Genomic DNA, 15,749 nt, shown 5'->3' with positions numbered 1-15,749 from the left:
GTTTGTAAAGTTTAATCAAACAACAAGAAGACCTGAGCTTAGAAATCCAGAAACAGCCTTTTGTTGTAATTATTTCTTTATATATCAGGTATTTATTTTAATTCCAGATTAATACATTTAAAGTGATACCAGGTATTTACACGATGCCATTGTGTAAACATAATGTATTTGTTTAAACATACTGATAACATGTATAAAATGTTGATAAAATTCTGCCTTTTTCACCATACTTTTTATGATTTGTTGTATGTCCTGAGATATTATATGTTGAAATTTTAAAAAAATCTGTATCTGAGATTAGGAGATGTGTGACTGAAATTGACTTATCGGGTTTAAGTCTGATAAATGAAGAAATTTTACATGCTAGTTATTGTTTTAAAATATTTGGTTTATAGGAAAATAGAGCAGACGCTTTCATTATAGCTCGAACGATTTTCTAAAGCTAAGAATTCTAACCAGTATTCATCCACGTCTCTACAAATGACCCAATTTCGTTCCTTTTTATGGCTGAGTAATATTCCATTGTATATATGTACCACATCTTCTTTATCCATTCAATCTAGAGACTGTCATACAAAGTGAAGTAAGTCAGAAAGACAAAAACAAATATCGTATATTAACGCATATAGGTGGAATTTAGAAAAATGGTACAGATGAACCAGTTTGCAGGGCAGAAACTGAGACACAGATGTAGAGAACAAATGTATGGTCACCAAATGTATGGTCAGCGTCAGGGGGGTGGGGTGGTGGTGGTGGGATGAATTGCGAGATTGGGATTGACATATATACACTAATATATATAAAATGGATAACTAATAAGAACCTGCTGTATAAAAAAATAAATAAAATTCAAGAACAAAGAAAAAAAGAATTCTAACCAGTATAAAATTTCACTTTATAGTCATTAGAAATTGAGACCTTGGTGGCTTCCCTGGTGGCACAGTGGTTACGAATCTGCCTGCCAATGCAGGGGACATAGGTTCGAGCCCTGGTCCAGGAAGATCCCACATGCCACGGAGCAACTAAGCCCGTGCGCCACAACTACTGAGCCTGCACTCTAGAGCTTGCGAGCCACAACTACTGAGCCTGCGTGCCACAACTACTGAAGCCTGCATGCCTAGAGCCAGTGCTCCTCAGCAAGAGAAGCCACCGCAATGAGAAGCCCGCGCACTACAACGAAGAATGGCCCCAGCTCACCGCAACTAGAGAAAGCCGGCACGCAGCAACGAAGACCCAACGCAGCCAAAAATTAATTAATTAATTAATTAAAAAAAAAAAAGAAATTGAGACATTGAAAAAGCACTAGGGAACCTCCTTTCATTGTGAAAATATTAGACTTTCCTATAATAAGCAACAACTCCCTGTTATCTATGGTATCTGTATAAGTAATAGATTGTGCTAATGGAATAAATGGGAATATAGACTGATGTGGGTTGTAATCATGACCGTGTCTACCTAGATAACACCTTCATTTATGGCCTGATTTTTTCCCTAGCTTTTGACTTTAGTAGTCAACCAGGTAATATTCTGCGTTTTTCTTTAATTGTTCCAGAAGAAAATATGCTTGCTTGTTCTTATTTTTTGTTATCCTTTAAAAATTACAGATAAATAGTGTAAATAGGTAATGACTTTGAGGACATAAATAAATAGCATGGTTTTTTTTTTTTTTTTTTTTTTACATGAAGTCAGAGAAAGGATACCTTTTTGTAAGTATTTACAAATCTAAGCACATAGAGAGAGGGAGGGAGGGAGGGAAAAGAAAGATATCAAGGAGGAAAATTAGTGGTTCGTGTGAAGCTGTAAATTAAAAGCAGTCCAAACACATTTCCCAAGTTTCAGAATAAAGTGTATGAGTCTTATAAAAGAATGTCCTTTGAAAGCCCAGAGCTTGTCTTATAGACTGAGGCAAACTTCTCTGATGAGAAATCTTGTCTTTGTTATTATCCCACTGGGTAAAAAGAACTCTTAATTGGCCATATTAGAAATCCAAAAGTTCAGAAATTCTCAAGAGAAATTACTTGTTTTAGGGTTTAATTGAGAATTTTATTCCTTCTTTTGCATCTTCCCGCCTGAGCCCCAAAGCCTGTATTTAAAGGTTAATTAGTATTCAGTCTCATTTTAATTGCTGACGATGCTGAAAGAGGTTACCCTGAGGAAGTATTAATAACTTTTTTAAATGGGAAGGATTTTCTCCAATTTTTAAAGGGTTAAAAATGCCCATCATTTGCTAAGATGAAAGATCCCAAACAGGAGGCTCCCTGGTCACCTCTACTGATTCCATTCAGGATTAAAAGGGACCGCATATTTGGGTTACACTGGAGTATAGTATTCAAATGCCAATGGGGACCAGGTGAGTAACAAAACTAAAAGAGGTGGCCCTGCCTTAGGAACATATGGACATATTGAATAATGACTGGAGACCGTCCCACATTCAGCCACAAGTCCGTCCGCTGGTCACGACTGCCCCTTAACACTAGCCAGTTGTTGCCATCCAGGAATCATGGTCCAATATTACAAAACCTTTTCAAGACATGTTTAAAATTGAGAAACTGTCTTTTTTGAACTACTTCTAATGTTGACTGTTTTTCTTTTTAAATATAATGTAGGCCAAAGAAGATAAGCCTTAAAAGTGAATGTGTCCCATGTGGCCTTTGTGTTCACAAAGTTTAGTCTAGCTGGAGACTTACAGGCTGTGCTGTCCAATATGGTAGCCGGTAGCCAAGGGTGGCCATGTACGTTTAAATCCGTTAAACTAGGAATTCAGTTCCTCAGTCACAGCAGCCTCATTTCAAGTGCTCAGCAGTCACATGTAGCTAATAGCTACTGTAATGGACAACATAGATGAAACTTGTGGTGCTTGCAGAAGGTTCTATCAGACAGCACTGCTCTACTCTGACCCTTGGATCCACAGCCCTTTTCTATAAATGCTCTTCTGTTTTTCTCTCATCACAAGGAAGCAGCCAGAGCATCATTCTCTTCCAGCTTTATATAACAAATAATTTTAATAAAGTACAGTGTGAGGAATCTTGGATATACATGTTGTAAGGACTATATAACATTGCAAAATGCAGATCTCTCAGCCACAGTTTCTCCCTTTTAAGTTCCCTATAATGGAGTTACATCCTGCACATGTTTAATTTACTGAAATGCATTCAGTCTAAGAACGAAGAAAAAATAATGGACTAATTTCTGCTCACCATTTATTCAAGGAGTAAATGTAAGGTGTTTACTCGTTATCTAAACACACATCCGTGTGGAGACCCACCCCATAATACTATACATGGTACCACATACAGTGTATAGGATAGAGCATATATAGCATATGTATTGTGTATAATATATGATACATTCTATTTAATAAAATGTGAAATATATTTAAAGTATATTTTTGATTATATGCAATTTGTCCCTTATGTATATCTTGTTGCCACGTAAGATCTGATGTCACTGTTATTTTACTTTTGTGCTCCAAGGCAAGTAAGAATTATTGTTCCTCTAAATTCCCTTGGCCCTAAGGAAATGTAATTTGTTCTGCTAGATTATGAGGCCCAATTCTCTGAGCCTGTCCTCAAGCTCAACTCCTTTTAGCATCCTGACTTCTCTAGCTGATGAGCTCTGGGCCCCGCACAGAGTCAGCTACTAAGAGCAATGAAACGTTTACAAGGTTGGAATGATCGCACACCATAAAGAAGAAAGAATTTCTTTGGTGCCTGAGGCAAGCAGAGGTGGACAGTGTCTCTTACAGGGCATTTGAAACTTGGCTGTGCTACTGTCTCTCCCATGAAGCCTTCTCGATATCCTCAGAGCTGGGTTCCGTGCTTCAGCCATGTACTGCCCATTGCACCTAGGCCTTCCTGGATTATAAAACTTACCAAAATGAAGTGGGTTTGCCTGGTCGGATGTAACTTCCTTCAAGGTGAAGACAGTGTGTTCTTCATCCTTACATTCAGAATGCTTAGCAAACAGTGAAAGCTAAATTGGTGGCGTGAAAAAAGAAATGGAATGAAGTTAACAGAGAGGAAACAAAGAGAGGCAGTTTGGGGTTAGATCGTATTTCGGGAGTCAAGAGTGTCTCGAAGGATCACAGGATCAGAAGTGGTCCATTGTTTATTCTGTAGGATATTCTTAAATTTGGATTGAGTCCTTCTTTTTGGCTCTATTTTAAGACAGATTGCCCTTGAGGTGACAAAGATGACTGCTTAGGTCTACTTATGTCCTCCACAGAATATTAACTGGAAAAGGAGGACATCTTTCCTGTTAGAGTCATCAAAAGCTCTGAATGGCGTCAGAAAAACATGAAATAAAAACATAGCTAATACTGTCAGCAGTCAGAACCCAGGAGAAATGTGGAGGTTAGATTTTAGATATTAAAGATGACAGTTAAAAAATTAACATCTTTTTGCTGCTGGTCTTATGTTTTGGTAGTGAGGCAAGGGGGAAGGAAAACACATACTGATCAAACACAAGTTAAATCAGTTGGGTCACAGTTGTATTCTTGACTAATCACTAAGGCCTGAGATACGGACTGTGCTCATTGGCCACTCCTGGGCCCTGGGAAGAGTGGCCTCTTCAAAGGAGGAGGAGAAAGATGCTACCAGAAAAAGCTGAAATGGATGCAGGGAAGGCAGAAATAGCAGCCGTCTTCTATAATTCTCAGAGTAATTGAAAGACAATCAGTGATGAATTTAAACGAGGCTTTACCTATGTAAACTGAACAGTTGTTTTTAATCGTAGTGTAGCTTTAATCTCTGTTTGCCTCCTTTTTTTATTATATATGTTTAAAATTTATCAATGAGTGACAAATGGGAATCTGTGTCATAAAACACATTTAAAAAACTTGATTTTTAAAAACACAGCATCACAATTTAACTCATTTGTATCTTCAGCAATAATTGCTGAAGCCTAACTAGTTATTTTTGGATAAAGTATTGAATATGCAAATTCAGACATTCATTCTTTCAAGGACTGCAATTATTCTCATCACTTCAGTAAACATATTAACAAACATTGCATTTGAACACAAATTCATTTGCTTATTAACTTGAAAGCTGCATCTAAAACCACAAATTGCTTCTGTGACTAAATTCCTAATTTTCCTCTCAAACCCCAAATAAAGTATTGCCTGTTGACTTAACAAGTATTTAATGTGGGCATATTTTCCAAACCCAGCCCCAGCCCCCTAAAGATGTTAGTAAATTATTTTGTCCTTTTTGTTTGGTTTTAGATCAAAGTCTAACACGTGATATTTGTTTTTCTTTGGAATATTGTTTTTGTTTCCATTTTCCTGACCAGATTTTATAAGATGGGTGTAGATATCTTGAAGGACAGTATTAATACAATCAACCATGAGCTGAATGACATCCTGGGATTATTTTGAAACTACCTGATGTCACCCAGTTTATTGTCACTCAGTTTTGTTAGTTTCAATTTCAAAGGGTGACTTGTTACAAAGTTCTAGTGGAAGACCCAGTTTAGGACTCGGTGCCTTAAATTATACTGACAACAAGATACAGCTATGTTTATCTTCATTATTTTCATTCCATACTAGTGTGGTTTTTTGTAAGAGGTTGCCATGTACAGTAATAGCTAGTATGGTAAATTAAATAACAACTCGTATGGTAAATGAAAATAATTATGCATTCGTTCCCTGTCTTTGAGATGTTTGTTGGTAATATGGATGGCCACAGTTAGGGACGACTGTATGGAGGCTAGTGATGGCTAGGTTAGAGGGTAAAATAAGATTGCTCCAATTCAGGAAGCTTCTGTGAGCACCTACCATGCATAACCTATTATGCCCGATGGTGGGAATTCAGCAGTGATTGACAGTCATCCTCCAATGGGGCTTATATGGTTTGAAAAGCACCTCTCAACACTGAGAATCTAGGCTTTTTATACTGATTTAACTCACTGTTATGTAAATTTGTGTTTGCACACAAACATACACACACACAGTCTTACACATAGTTTGTTCTTTGTGTTGGAAGGCAGCGATTCACGTGCTCTCAGTTACTGATGTTTTAGTTATTTCCTGGAAGTCACCACTGTAGTTTTCATCACTTAAAAGTAATAACTACCAGTTGAAATATCTCTCATGTCACATACCTTATGTTTTATATTCAAGATTCAAAAACTGTTAACCTGAGGGCCTGTACGATGTTTTAAAGAAATTGTATTTGAGATTTTTAGGGGAAAAGGTGCCGTAGCCTTGACAGTTCTATCGTGGCAGGCTTGGCCCGGTTTTTCATGCTCACTTTACCTCCCTAGCCTCTCTCCAATGAGGTCGATACCAGCTTCCTGTTGTGTAGAGGATGTAACTGAGACTTAGAAGTGGACTGATCCAATCCATGCTGCCTCAGGTCAGCGATCAGAGTAAGTGGCCCAGGACTTCTTCCAGACCCCCAACCTCAAGTTACTGGCCTAGAAACAAATTCACATATAAGCTCCGCACCAAGCAGTTAAGGGGGATGAGAGCTCATTGCCTGAGAATCAGAGCTGTGAAATATGAATAATAAACCATTTCTTACTTGTGGATTCTAAAAGCAAATCCTAATTCATGTAGAATGAGCGTTTGATCACTGAAGGCAGACAGTGAACTTACAAGATCATTCAAGAGTGTTACAAGATGATGATTATGCAGAGGTGCTTAATCTTGTGACATTTGCCACTGAGCTAAAGCTACAATGTTAGTGTGATTCTAGAGCACAGTGTAAATGTTACATGATTGAAATGCTGGTGTACGTAGCCCCAAGAGCCCCAGAGCTGTCTTCTTTTACTCCAGATCACTGCATTAAGCCTTTTGGAATGGAATTGGGGTATGCAAATGTTACTTTTATGAAGTTTTAAACAATTTCCATATTTCAAAAAGATTTCACTCTGAGATTTTAGAGTCCTCAGGAACTTCAAAATTCCTTCGTAAGGTAGACATCTGTAACTTTTACAAAGGATTGTGAATGTGCAAAACTAAAAGTGTCTACCTCTGAAAGCTTCCCAAATTTATGACCCGAATGTGCCACTTACCTGTCACAGTCTTACCACCATGCATGATGTTCATGAACTCTGAACAGCTGGATTACAATTTACTGCAAAGGAATTAAGTCTAATTTGTAGATTTATTGGACACGTTCTTTGTCTAAGGAGTATATGTGTGTGCCTTCAGTTTTCATGGATATTTCTTATACAGAAGATCATATTAGAAATATTCAGAAATCGGGCCCAAATATGAATATTTTGTATTAGGAACTTAAGTACATTCTTTCCTCAGGATAAAATAATATTTCGATGCCCAGGCCCAGAGATTGCTTACACATTGCAGAGTTTAAACCAAGACAACCCTTTTGAATTCATATATTTTCAGCAAGAGGAAAAACAACCATTGTTTAATAAGATATTAAGAAATTTTATATCACCTGGGGATGAGTTCCATTTAATGATGAATAGTGTTAAGGAGGAGAGAAATAATGATGTTGCTTTGTTAAAAGAAAATTAACCTTCTTCAGAGTATCTCAAGTATATCTTTGCTCGAAGAGTTTGCTAAAACAAATGCACTTATACTTTCGGTCTAGCAGAAACATACGTAAAAGAGAGTAGCTTTTACCTCTTCACATAGTGAAATAATATAGAGATTTTGTCTGTATGACAAAGACTGAGCTAAAAGAAGTAAGAAACACTTATGCATAATAGAAGAAATGTTTTCCATTTTGGATCTTCAGTCAAAACTTTGAGATGATAGCTTTTAGATCTTAGACACTTACTGAAATACGGTATTTTCCCACATACTTTATGATCTCTAAATCTTTCCAGCTATTAAATGGGCAAGAAGAAGTGCTTCTCTATATTTTTATTTAGCTTTACAATTTTCCACATAGCCATTGTACCTTTATTATTCATCAGCTAAACAAGAAAACAGAATTTTCAAATGAAGCCATCAGACATGCTTCATCAGGCCGTAAACATTCTAGACTCTGGAGCTGAAATCCTTTTTCCTTGGTACAAACTGTTCTTTGTAGGTAACAAAGCCCCAAGTACCCTTTGTCATGAGAGTTTTCCATTCAAAAAGTATGTGAAATTAACTATATTTTTCCTGCTTTGCATTTAGAGGAGATCTCCCCTCCCTCCTCCCCTGCAAGTATTAGACCATTTAGTAACTGGCAAGCCATTTGCAGCTTAAAAATTCAACCCACCCACTTGTGATTTACTCTCAGATTTATTCTTTGAAGGTCAAGCCCAGCATGTGTTTCGTCCCATGTTTCCCTGACTTCTCAGGTAGGTACAAATGCAGACAAACCCTATGTGGAAGACACAGCCCGTTCCACACGAGAGGAGATGACCAAAAGCATTGAATCAAGCAGGTTACGAATAACCCACGTCTACTCTATGAGGGTGGCAGAAGAGAAAAACAAAGCAGACAGATGGAACCTCCTCCCTTGTTAACAGTGGTGCCGGCCCATTTGTTGGCTGGCTGCCCTGAGCCACCGGCTTTACATACATTGTCTAAATAAATTGATAGAACAACCCTATGGGAAAGATGACATTCTCTTTATTTTACATGTTAAAAACTTAGGCTTAAAGGAGTTAGCTTAATTGCCCATGGTCACACAGCTGGTGAGGGATGAGTCCAACCCATAAAACATGGAGCACTTGTTTCTGAATTTCATTTCTGTTCTTTCTGCTGTTACATGGTAGGATTGGATAGAGCCTGGGACTGGACAAGAGGGAAAGGGTAGGAACTATGAATCATAAAAAAGTCTCCCCCAAAATGTAAGTTCCATGAAGGCAGGGTCCTTTTTCACCCCATTCTTAGAACCTGGAAAGTTGCCTGACATATAGGCACTCAATAAATGTTTTTTCACCAGGAAGGGAAGGTTGCTTTTTCTAATCATAGCTGTTGAATATGAAATAGGCTAAATCAAGAGCAGAGAATTCTTATCTATGTCCCTTATAGGCATGGTTGCTTCTTGGGGATATCATAGACCAGTTCATCCAAACTTGAATGGGCATATTAAACACTGGCAGATCTCACTAGGATGCCAATTCTGGTTTAGTAGATTTAAGATAGAGCCCAAGATTCTGCATTTCCAGCAAACTCTCATATGGTGTTGAGGATGCTGATGATATTGGTCTGCCGACCACGTTGTATATCGAGTGCAAAGTATTCAGACAGAATGCAGATGGACAATTTCCCTTGATTTCATTTCCTTTTCTGAGTTTCTGTGGTTCTAGGATTTGGGCAGGAATAAGATGAAAAGGGTTAATAAGTGTTCGTGGTTCGACTTCAGATTTCTAAGGGCAGGATTAAAGTCATGAGAGAAGAAAGTGACCTAAAATGGACATGCAAATATGGACTTGCCTTGGGAAGGAGCATAAGAGAGATACTCTACAAACAAAGCAGAATCAAACCCATGGCGGAAGTCTGCCACAAACGAGAAAGCAGTTATGGCTTTTTCATATTTCTTTGTAATTTTGCTCTTTTACGTTCAAAAGAATAGACATGGGGCCTCCAGTTTTTCCTCTTAATTTCATTTTGATTTCTCAGAAGAAATATTGCTTTAGACCTGGGAGACTTGTATGTGCATAAAGAAAGAAAAAATCAAGAAAGTCTTGATTTTTAAAATGAGCAAATGATATAATATTGCTTTGAGCTGTAGAAACTAAACTTCTAAATTTATTCATTTTCTGTAGCCTCCATTATTAAAATTTTATTATGCACTATTTCAGATATAGAAAATGACATAAACATATAATTAAGTGTAATGATGAGCATCCATATAACCACTATTCAGTTTAGGAAATTAAACCAAAAAAGCTAAATTTCCCAGTGTTTGCCCCATAACCCTTTCTCACTTTTCTCTCCATGAGAGCTCTAAAGTACCTTAAACTTGAAGTGATTCATCTTCATACATCTTAAAATGTTTAATACATTCTTAATATTACTTTATATGTTTTAAAACTTTATATACATAGTATCACATTGCACCGTAAAAAATGTTTTCACCTTTGTAAGACTTTTTCCATGTTTGCAAAAGCTCATGCGTTTTCTCAGCTGTATAATATTTCATTTACCTTTAGGTGCTTTGGTTTGTGATAATGTTCACATTTCACCTCTTTTTATGCTTTCACAATATTACTATTTCCAGGTTAAATATTTAATATATTAATACAATTTTTATATGACCCATGACATGGTTAAAGACCTCTGGGCTAGAATTCAAATGGGTACTAGTTCTGATCCAGTAATTAATAGTTTGGGGAGAGTTGCAAACTCACTCAGCTGTTTTATTGAAATCCTCATCTGTGAAATGGTCATTTTATTAACCACTTCCTCAAAGTTATTATGAAAAGCAATTGAGATTGTTGCCATAATACTCTAAAATTTATAGAACGGATACCAGTGTAATTTGATTATAAAAATCAAGTCCTCCAGGAGACAGACGGCTTAATTTATACAATGGATGTGTTCTTGAGATTGTGCAATGAGTTTTTAAAGGTAATAATCTAGTTGGATGTGTCAGGTGTGCTTGCTGTTGAAAAAATTCTGGTTTTTCTATTTGAAAACTCTTGTTTAAAAACCAGCTTCTTTCTTTTTTTATTTTGGCTTCCCATTGATAAATATGGCTCTGGGGTTAGTGCCTTTACTATTTCCGACCCCCTAGGTGGCATTTAGAATCTTTTACCACAGTGTACCATTTAGTAAATATCACTGTGATGGCTTAGAAGAGCGGAGGGCCTCGGGGACAGGTATTTACTCAGACAAATTGAAATGGATAGTTGAGCACTTACCCAATTAATTTATTAAATGTGCTCAGTCAGTCTGGATAAATCAAAGAAATGTGCTCTTTTCCCCCTTCTTTGGCAGCATGAGACTGGCCTGAAGTACATGATATAATTACCTCAACTTTCTACTTCATCTTTGTCTATACAGACCAAGCCTAATTTTCCCCCTAGTGAACAAACTAAATTATTCTCACCTCTTCAGAAAATCTTGAAAAATCGTTAGCTTTTAGATGCTACTCTCTTGTGCTTTCTACTATAATTTAACCTTTGGTTTCTGATAACAAAACTTAGGCATGTTTGATTTTTCATTTATGTAATAATTGAATGATATATTTGTTGCCTTTCATTTATAAGAGAGCTGATGTTTAAAGTAGATTATATAATGCAGATTTTTAAAAAAGTTTAAATATACTAAGGGGAAAATCCTGGACATTTGTTTTGCAGATGGCAGCTGAATGGAAGCGATATTAATCTGAGTATGGAGTATCGTTATAAGTTGAACGGAGGAAATCTTGTGGTTATTAACCCCAACAGAAATTGGGATACAGGAAGTTATCAATGTTTTGCAACAAATTCAGTTGGAACAATTGTCAGCAGAGAAGCTAAACTCCAGTTTGCCTGTAAGTATATGTTCACACATATAAGTCCAACATTTAAAAATATATAACTGAATTTGTGCGGTCGTTTCGGATTTCAGCAACAATATGTGGAATTTATTAATTAAGGAAATAGGTTGAGAAAGTAATTCAATACGATTGAATTATATACTGTACAAATCAGAGTTTAAAATGTGTGTGTATGTGAATGTGGGTGTATGTGAATGTAGGTGTGTGTGTGTGTGTTATCTGTTTTACTGTTTTGTAAGGATTCTGTTTAGGGGAGGAAAAAGAATCTAGTTAAGGATGTATTTATTCATTAGTTACTCTGTGCTTTGTACTATGTTAGAACTGAAATGCATATGAACGAATTGTCAGGCATGACCTTCGTTCTGGCAGAACATTGAAATTAGAGAATTACATCTAACAAATCTGAAAATATAAAGGAACAAAGACAGTGAGAAAGAAAAGAACGTGACATGTCTTTGACCTCCACTGCAGTTTTGCCCAGCTCATGATGACCTTCAACACAGGCCCCCACTGAGGCCTGGCTCTGGAAGCCAAGTTTGTACCTTGTTAATTGGACCAGGGTGAAGCCATGTCCCATCCTGAGAAAACCACATGCTTTTTAGCAGGGAATTTAGAATTGGGACCAGAGACCTAATTTAGTGTTTATCTTCCTGATCTATCTTTCGACTATTTTCTAATTTTTGTTTCTTCTTACTAGTCTCTCTTCCTTTGTTTTTGTTGTATGTTTCATATATAATGCATATCAGCATTACCTTGGTTCTAAGATTTCTTTTAGTTCTTTACACCTCAATTATTCTGAAATTAGAATGCACATGTTCTTATAATGTGGTAGTAATCTCCCCCAACTGCCACAGACCGTTAATAAATTGATGATGTGTCATTTAATGCATGGCTTATTCTATTGCTTCTGTTTTTATAATGGCAATGGTTGGTTTTGTTCCTGCCATTATATTCTGTGTGTTCCGTTTTTCAAACTTCCTTGCTCTTTCTTCTGCTTCCTCTGTTTCTTTTCCGTCTATGAACAGGTTTTTGTTTTTTTTTTTCACCTGTATCTTCTCTGGGCATTTTGATAGCTATATGTCATATTGATGTTACACAAGTTTAAGTTTATCTTTTAGTTTATAAAATTACTTTTTAATTTATAAAAGTTTACTTCTCTAGTAGCCAGAATTTTAAATTTTTGGAGTCCCCCCAATTTTATTTATTTATTTATTTATTTTTTGCGGTACACAGGCCTCTCACTGTTGGGGCCTCTCCTGCTGCGGAGCACAGTCTCCGGACGTGCAGGCCCAGCGGCCATGGCTCACGGGCCCAGCCGCTCCGCGGCATGCGGGATCCTCCTGGACCGGGGCACGAACCCGTGTCCCCTGCATTGGCAGGCGGACTTTCAACCACTGTGCCACTAGGGAAGCCGCCCACCTCCTTTTTTTGTTGTAATTATTTTTTGTTTCTCTTGGTTGACTATGGGATAATTTTTTTCTTCATTCTTTTAGCTAAAAACATATATATATATATATATATAAAGATAAATATATATATTTCCAGCATACAGATGGGTTTAGATCTCTTTTTTTATTTGCTTTGCTTACAACTTGAAAAATTATTTTATTATATCGAAACTTAGACATCTCATACACAATTCAGGAACTTTTCCTGCATCTTTTAGTTGTATGTTTGATTTATTTATATTTTTAAAAGGATTGAAAGGGATTATTTTTGTCCCATTTTTTGAAATACTATTTATTTCAGGTTGTTCTTTCCTATGAATTTCTGTTTCTGATTGATTGAAGCCACATCTATTTGTTTGTTTTATTCTGAAGATACAGGCAGTTTTCTGAAATGCTATTTTGGATCTTAGAGGCAGTCTTTCCTCCTACTTCCATTTGATGTTTCCATTTTTATGCTTAATACCTTTAATAGGTTCTAAAGCAAATTTTGTCTAAACTCAGCCTTTGTCAACACAGGTCAATCGATTACCCTGATTTTGCTTTCTTTGCCACATGCAGAGGTCAGATTCACTTCTCTGATCTATAGGGGAATGTGAAGTTTCCAGTCTAATTCCCTATTCCCCAGAGTCTTTCACAAAATACGTTATTCCTCTTAAGCAGTGCTATTTTTCTACTACAGATCCTTGATGCCCTCTAATACCGGGAGAAGTATCATTAACTTGTAGGTTTTTCCTCAGTCTTTTCTTCCTGGAGAGCGTGGCTTGTTTGCAAATACTTCTAAAGTTATATCATGTCTCTTGCAGTCTGCCCCTACTTCCTGGCCAGAACATTATAGGCCAAGGGGGATAAAGTTGTTGAGTCTGGGATTTTATTTTACCCTACTTACGAGCTAATAAGCTAGGCTGCTACTCTTCCATGGATGCTAGCAGAAGACATGATATTCCTGGGCTCACCCCCAAGTCCCACAGAAGTGATATGATTTAGCCAGGAGAGATGCTACACCCGCAGCTGAGGAACACTGAGATTAGAGAATCCATCTCTTTTATAACAGGGAGTAAGCAAGCCTGCTCTTTGTCCTAGAGGGAGAGCTTGTCCTATCCCTCCTGGTTGGTCTCTGAAAACACATCCCTGAGAAATGGAGCAACTGGGCCTTTCATTCTTGGCACATCCAGGAACACTTAACAGGAAGCTAAGAGCACATAGTGAGTGGATTCCCTCTTCCAACAAAAGTTTTCCTTTTTTTTTTCATTTGGTGCTGTCCTTGAGTTTCTCTTTGGGGTGCATCCTATCAGGATACGTGTGCTGAATAAGGCACAAAATATCTTCCTACCTTTGTTGTGAATTCTCTCTTTATACAGAAAACCCAGGATGTACCTACCATTTAGTCCCTTGTATTTCCCCACAGTCTGCCTCATCGGCCTCATAAGTTTTATTTACTCATATGCTTGGCATTTGATTGCTTTTGCAGTTTTGGATGTACAGTGAGATTCTTTTGTTTTGCAATTTTTTTTTTGGCGTTTTCACAAGTGGTTTTGGGACGTTACAAAGAGCAATATTGGTTATTCTTAGCCTGATGCCACATTAAGCTGGAAATATAAAAAATGAATGTTTGAATTCATATGTTTGAGATATAGGTTTCTGGTAAAGAAACCAAAGAAGGTGGCAAAAAACGTGGAGGATATGTAATACATCAGAGATTCCAAATTACCAGGTATAAGAGAGCATTCCTTTAATTTGACAACCTTGAAGGGATGTAATACATTAACTGAAAGAAGGGGTTAATAAGAGTCTTGCACTGCTACATATACATCCTTCTAGATGCTTATGACTCCAGTTCAGGGGAACTGTGACTGTTTTTGCCACAGGTAAGTAGATAATAAAGTGTTGTCATGGAAAAAATGTTCTAATTATTCACTATAGCTATGTTTGCATGCTTAGTAATACTTCTTTGTTTCTGTCAGCCATGGACAAAGTACTTAAAATGTGCTTCATGGAGAAATGAGTAAATGACATTATCCTCAATGCACCACTTTTAACACTGGTGAAAATCCAGTGAAATTTTATCTTAATTTTCAAGATGCTTAAAAATAGTATTTGTAATTAAATGAAAGTGGAAAGCTCATTTATAGTTTAAGAAGCGTACTTTCTGTAGGCATTTTTTATTCCTTTTAACAGATTCTTTGTGGAGCAATCACAAAATTTAGGGAGGGGGAAGATACGTAAAATGATGCAATGTTTGAATTGTAGACATTTTCTCAGTGATTTACTGTTACGTTGCATGTGTATAATTTTTGAAGCTTGTTTAATATATTTGCAAATGTTTTTGTCAGATTCTTAATTCCAACCACGAAAAGTGAGGGTAGTACCTCCAAAACCCCAAATATCTTTGCTTTATTGATAATTAGTTTTACTTCTCTTATTCTTGAATTTCCTGTCATTCTTTATTAAAATGTTTTTCTTTTAACCATTTTTGAGGTGCAGTACATTTTTAATCATGAATTATATTAGACGTATAAATGGTATGGAGAAAAGTGTAAGGAATCTCTGTGTAGCCACCACTTATCATAAGAGTTAAAGATTCAAAGTACAATTAAAGCTACCTGATAACTCACCCTGATGACACTATCTTCTCTCTCTTAAGCTCCCTCTGAATAGGTGGCCCGTGTTCTGAATTATACGTGCTTTTTTAATCCTTTGAATAAATATGTATGTGCTTCTAAGCAACATGTAAAATTGTTTTACCTTTTTCATTTCTTAAACTTTTATGTAATGACATCAGACAGCATTCCTACATCAACAACTTCCCCCCAACAGTATATTTGTATCTGTTGATCTAAGTCTTTGCCAACATTTGTTATTGTTCAGCATTTTAATTTGTGCAAATCTGGTGAATATAAAATTGTAG

General features: G+C 36.7%; 1 protein-coding gene across 10 annotated transcripts in view; it reads left to right on the top strand.

Annotated features, from left to right (window-relative positions):
• CNTN3 (contactin 3) overlaps nucleotides 1-15,749 on the top strand; it is a 321,453-nt gene that overhangs the window by 118,097 nt on the left and 187,607 nt on the right. For 7 of the 10 annotated variants that reach the window (XM_079933639.1, XM_079933635.1, XM_079933640.1 and 4 more), the window contains one exon: nucleotides 11,215-11,390. In XM_079933639.1, the coding sequence (XP_079789765.1) occupies nucleotides 11,215-11,390 (176 nt within the window). Of the gene's footprint in view, nucleotides 1-6,278; nucleotides 6,370-11,214; nucleotides 11,391-15,749 lie in introns of those variants that run through there. The other 3 variants (XM_079933642.1, XM_079933643.1, XM_079933644.1) reach the window with 3 other exon arrangements.

Source organism: Stenella coeruleoalba (genome assembly GCF_951394435.1).
Source record: "Stenella coeruleoalba genome assembly, chromosome: 10".
Taxonomy (NCBI): Eukaryota; Metazoa; Chordata; class Mammalia; order Artiodactyla; family Delphinidae; genus Stenella; species Stenella coeruleoalba.
Note: the sequence above shows the minus strand (reverse complement) of the source record. Positions and strands in the feature narration are given on the sequence as shown.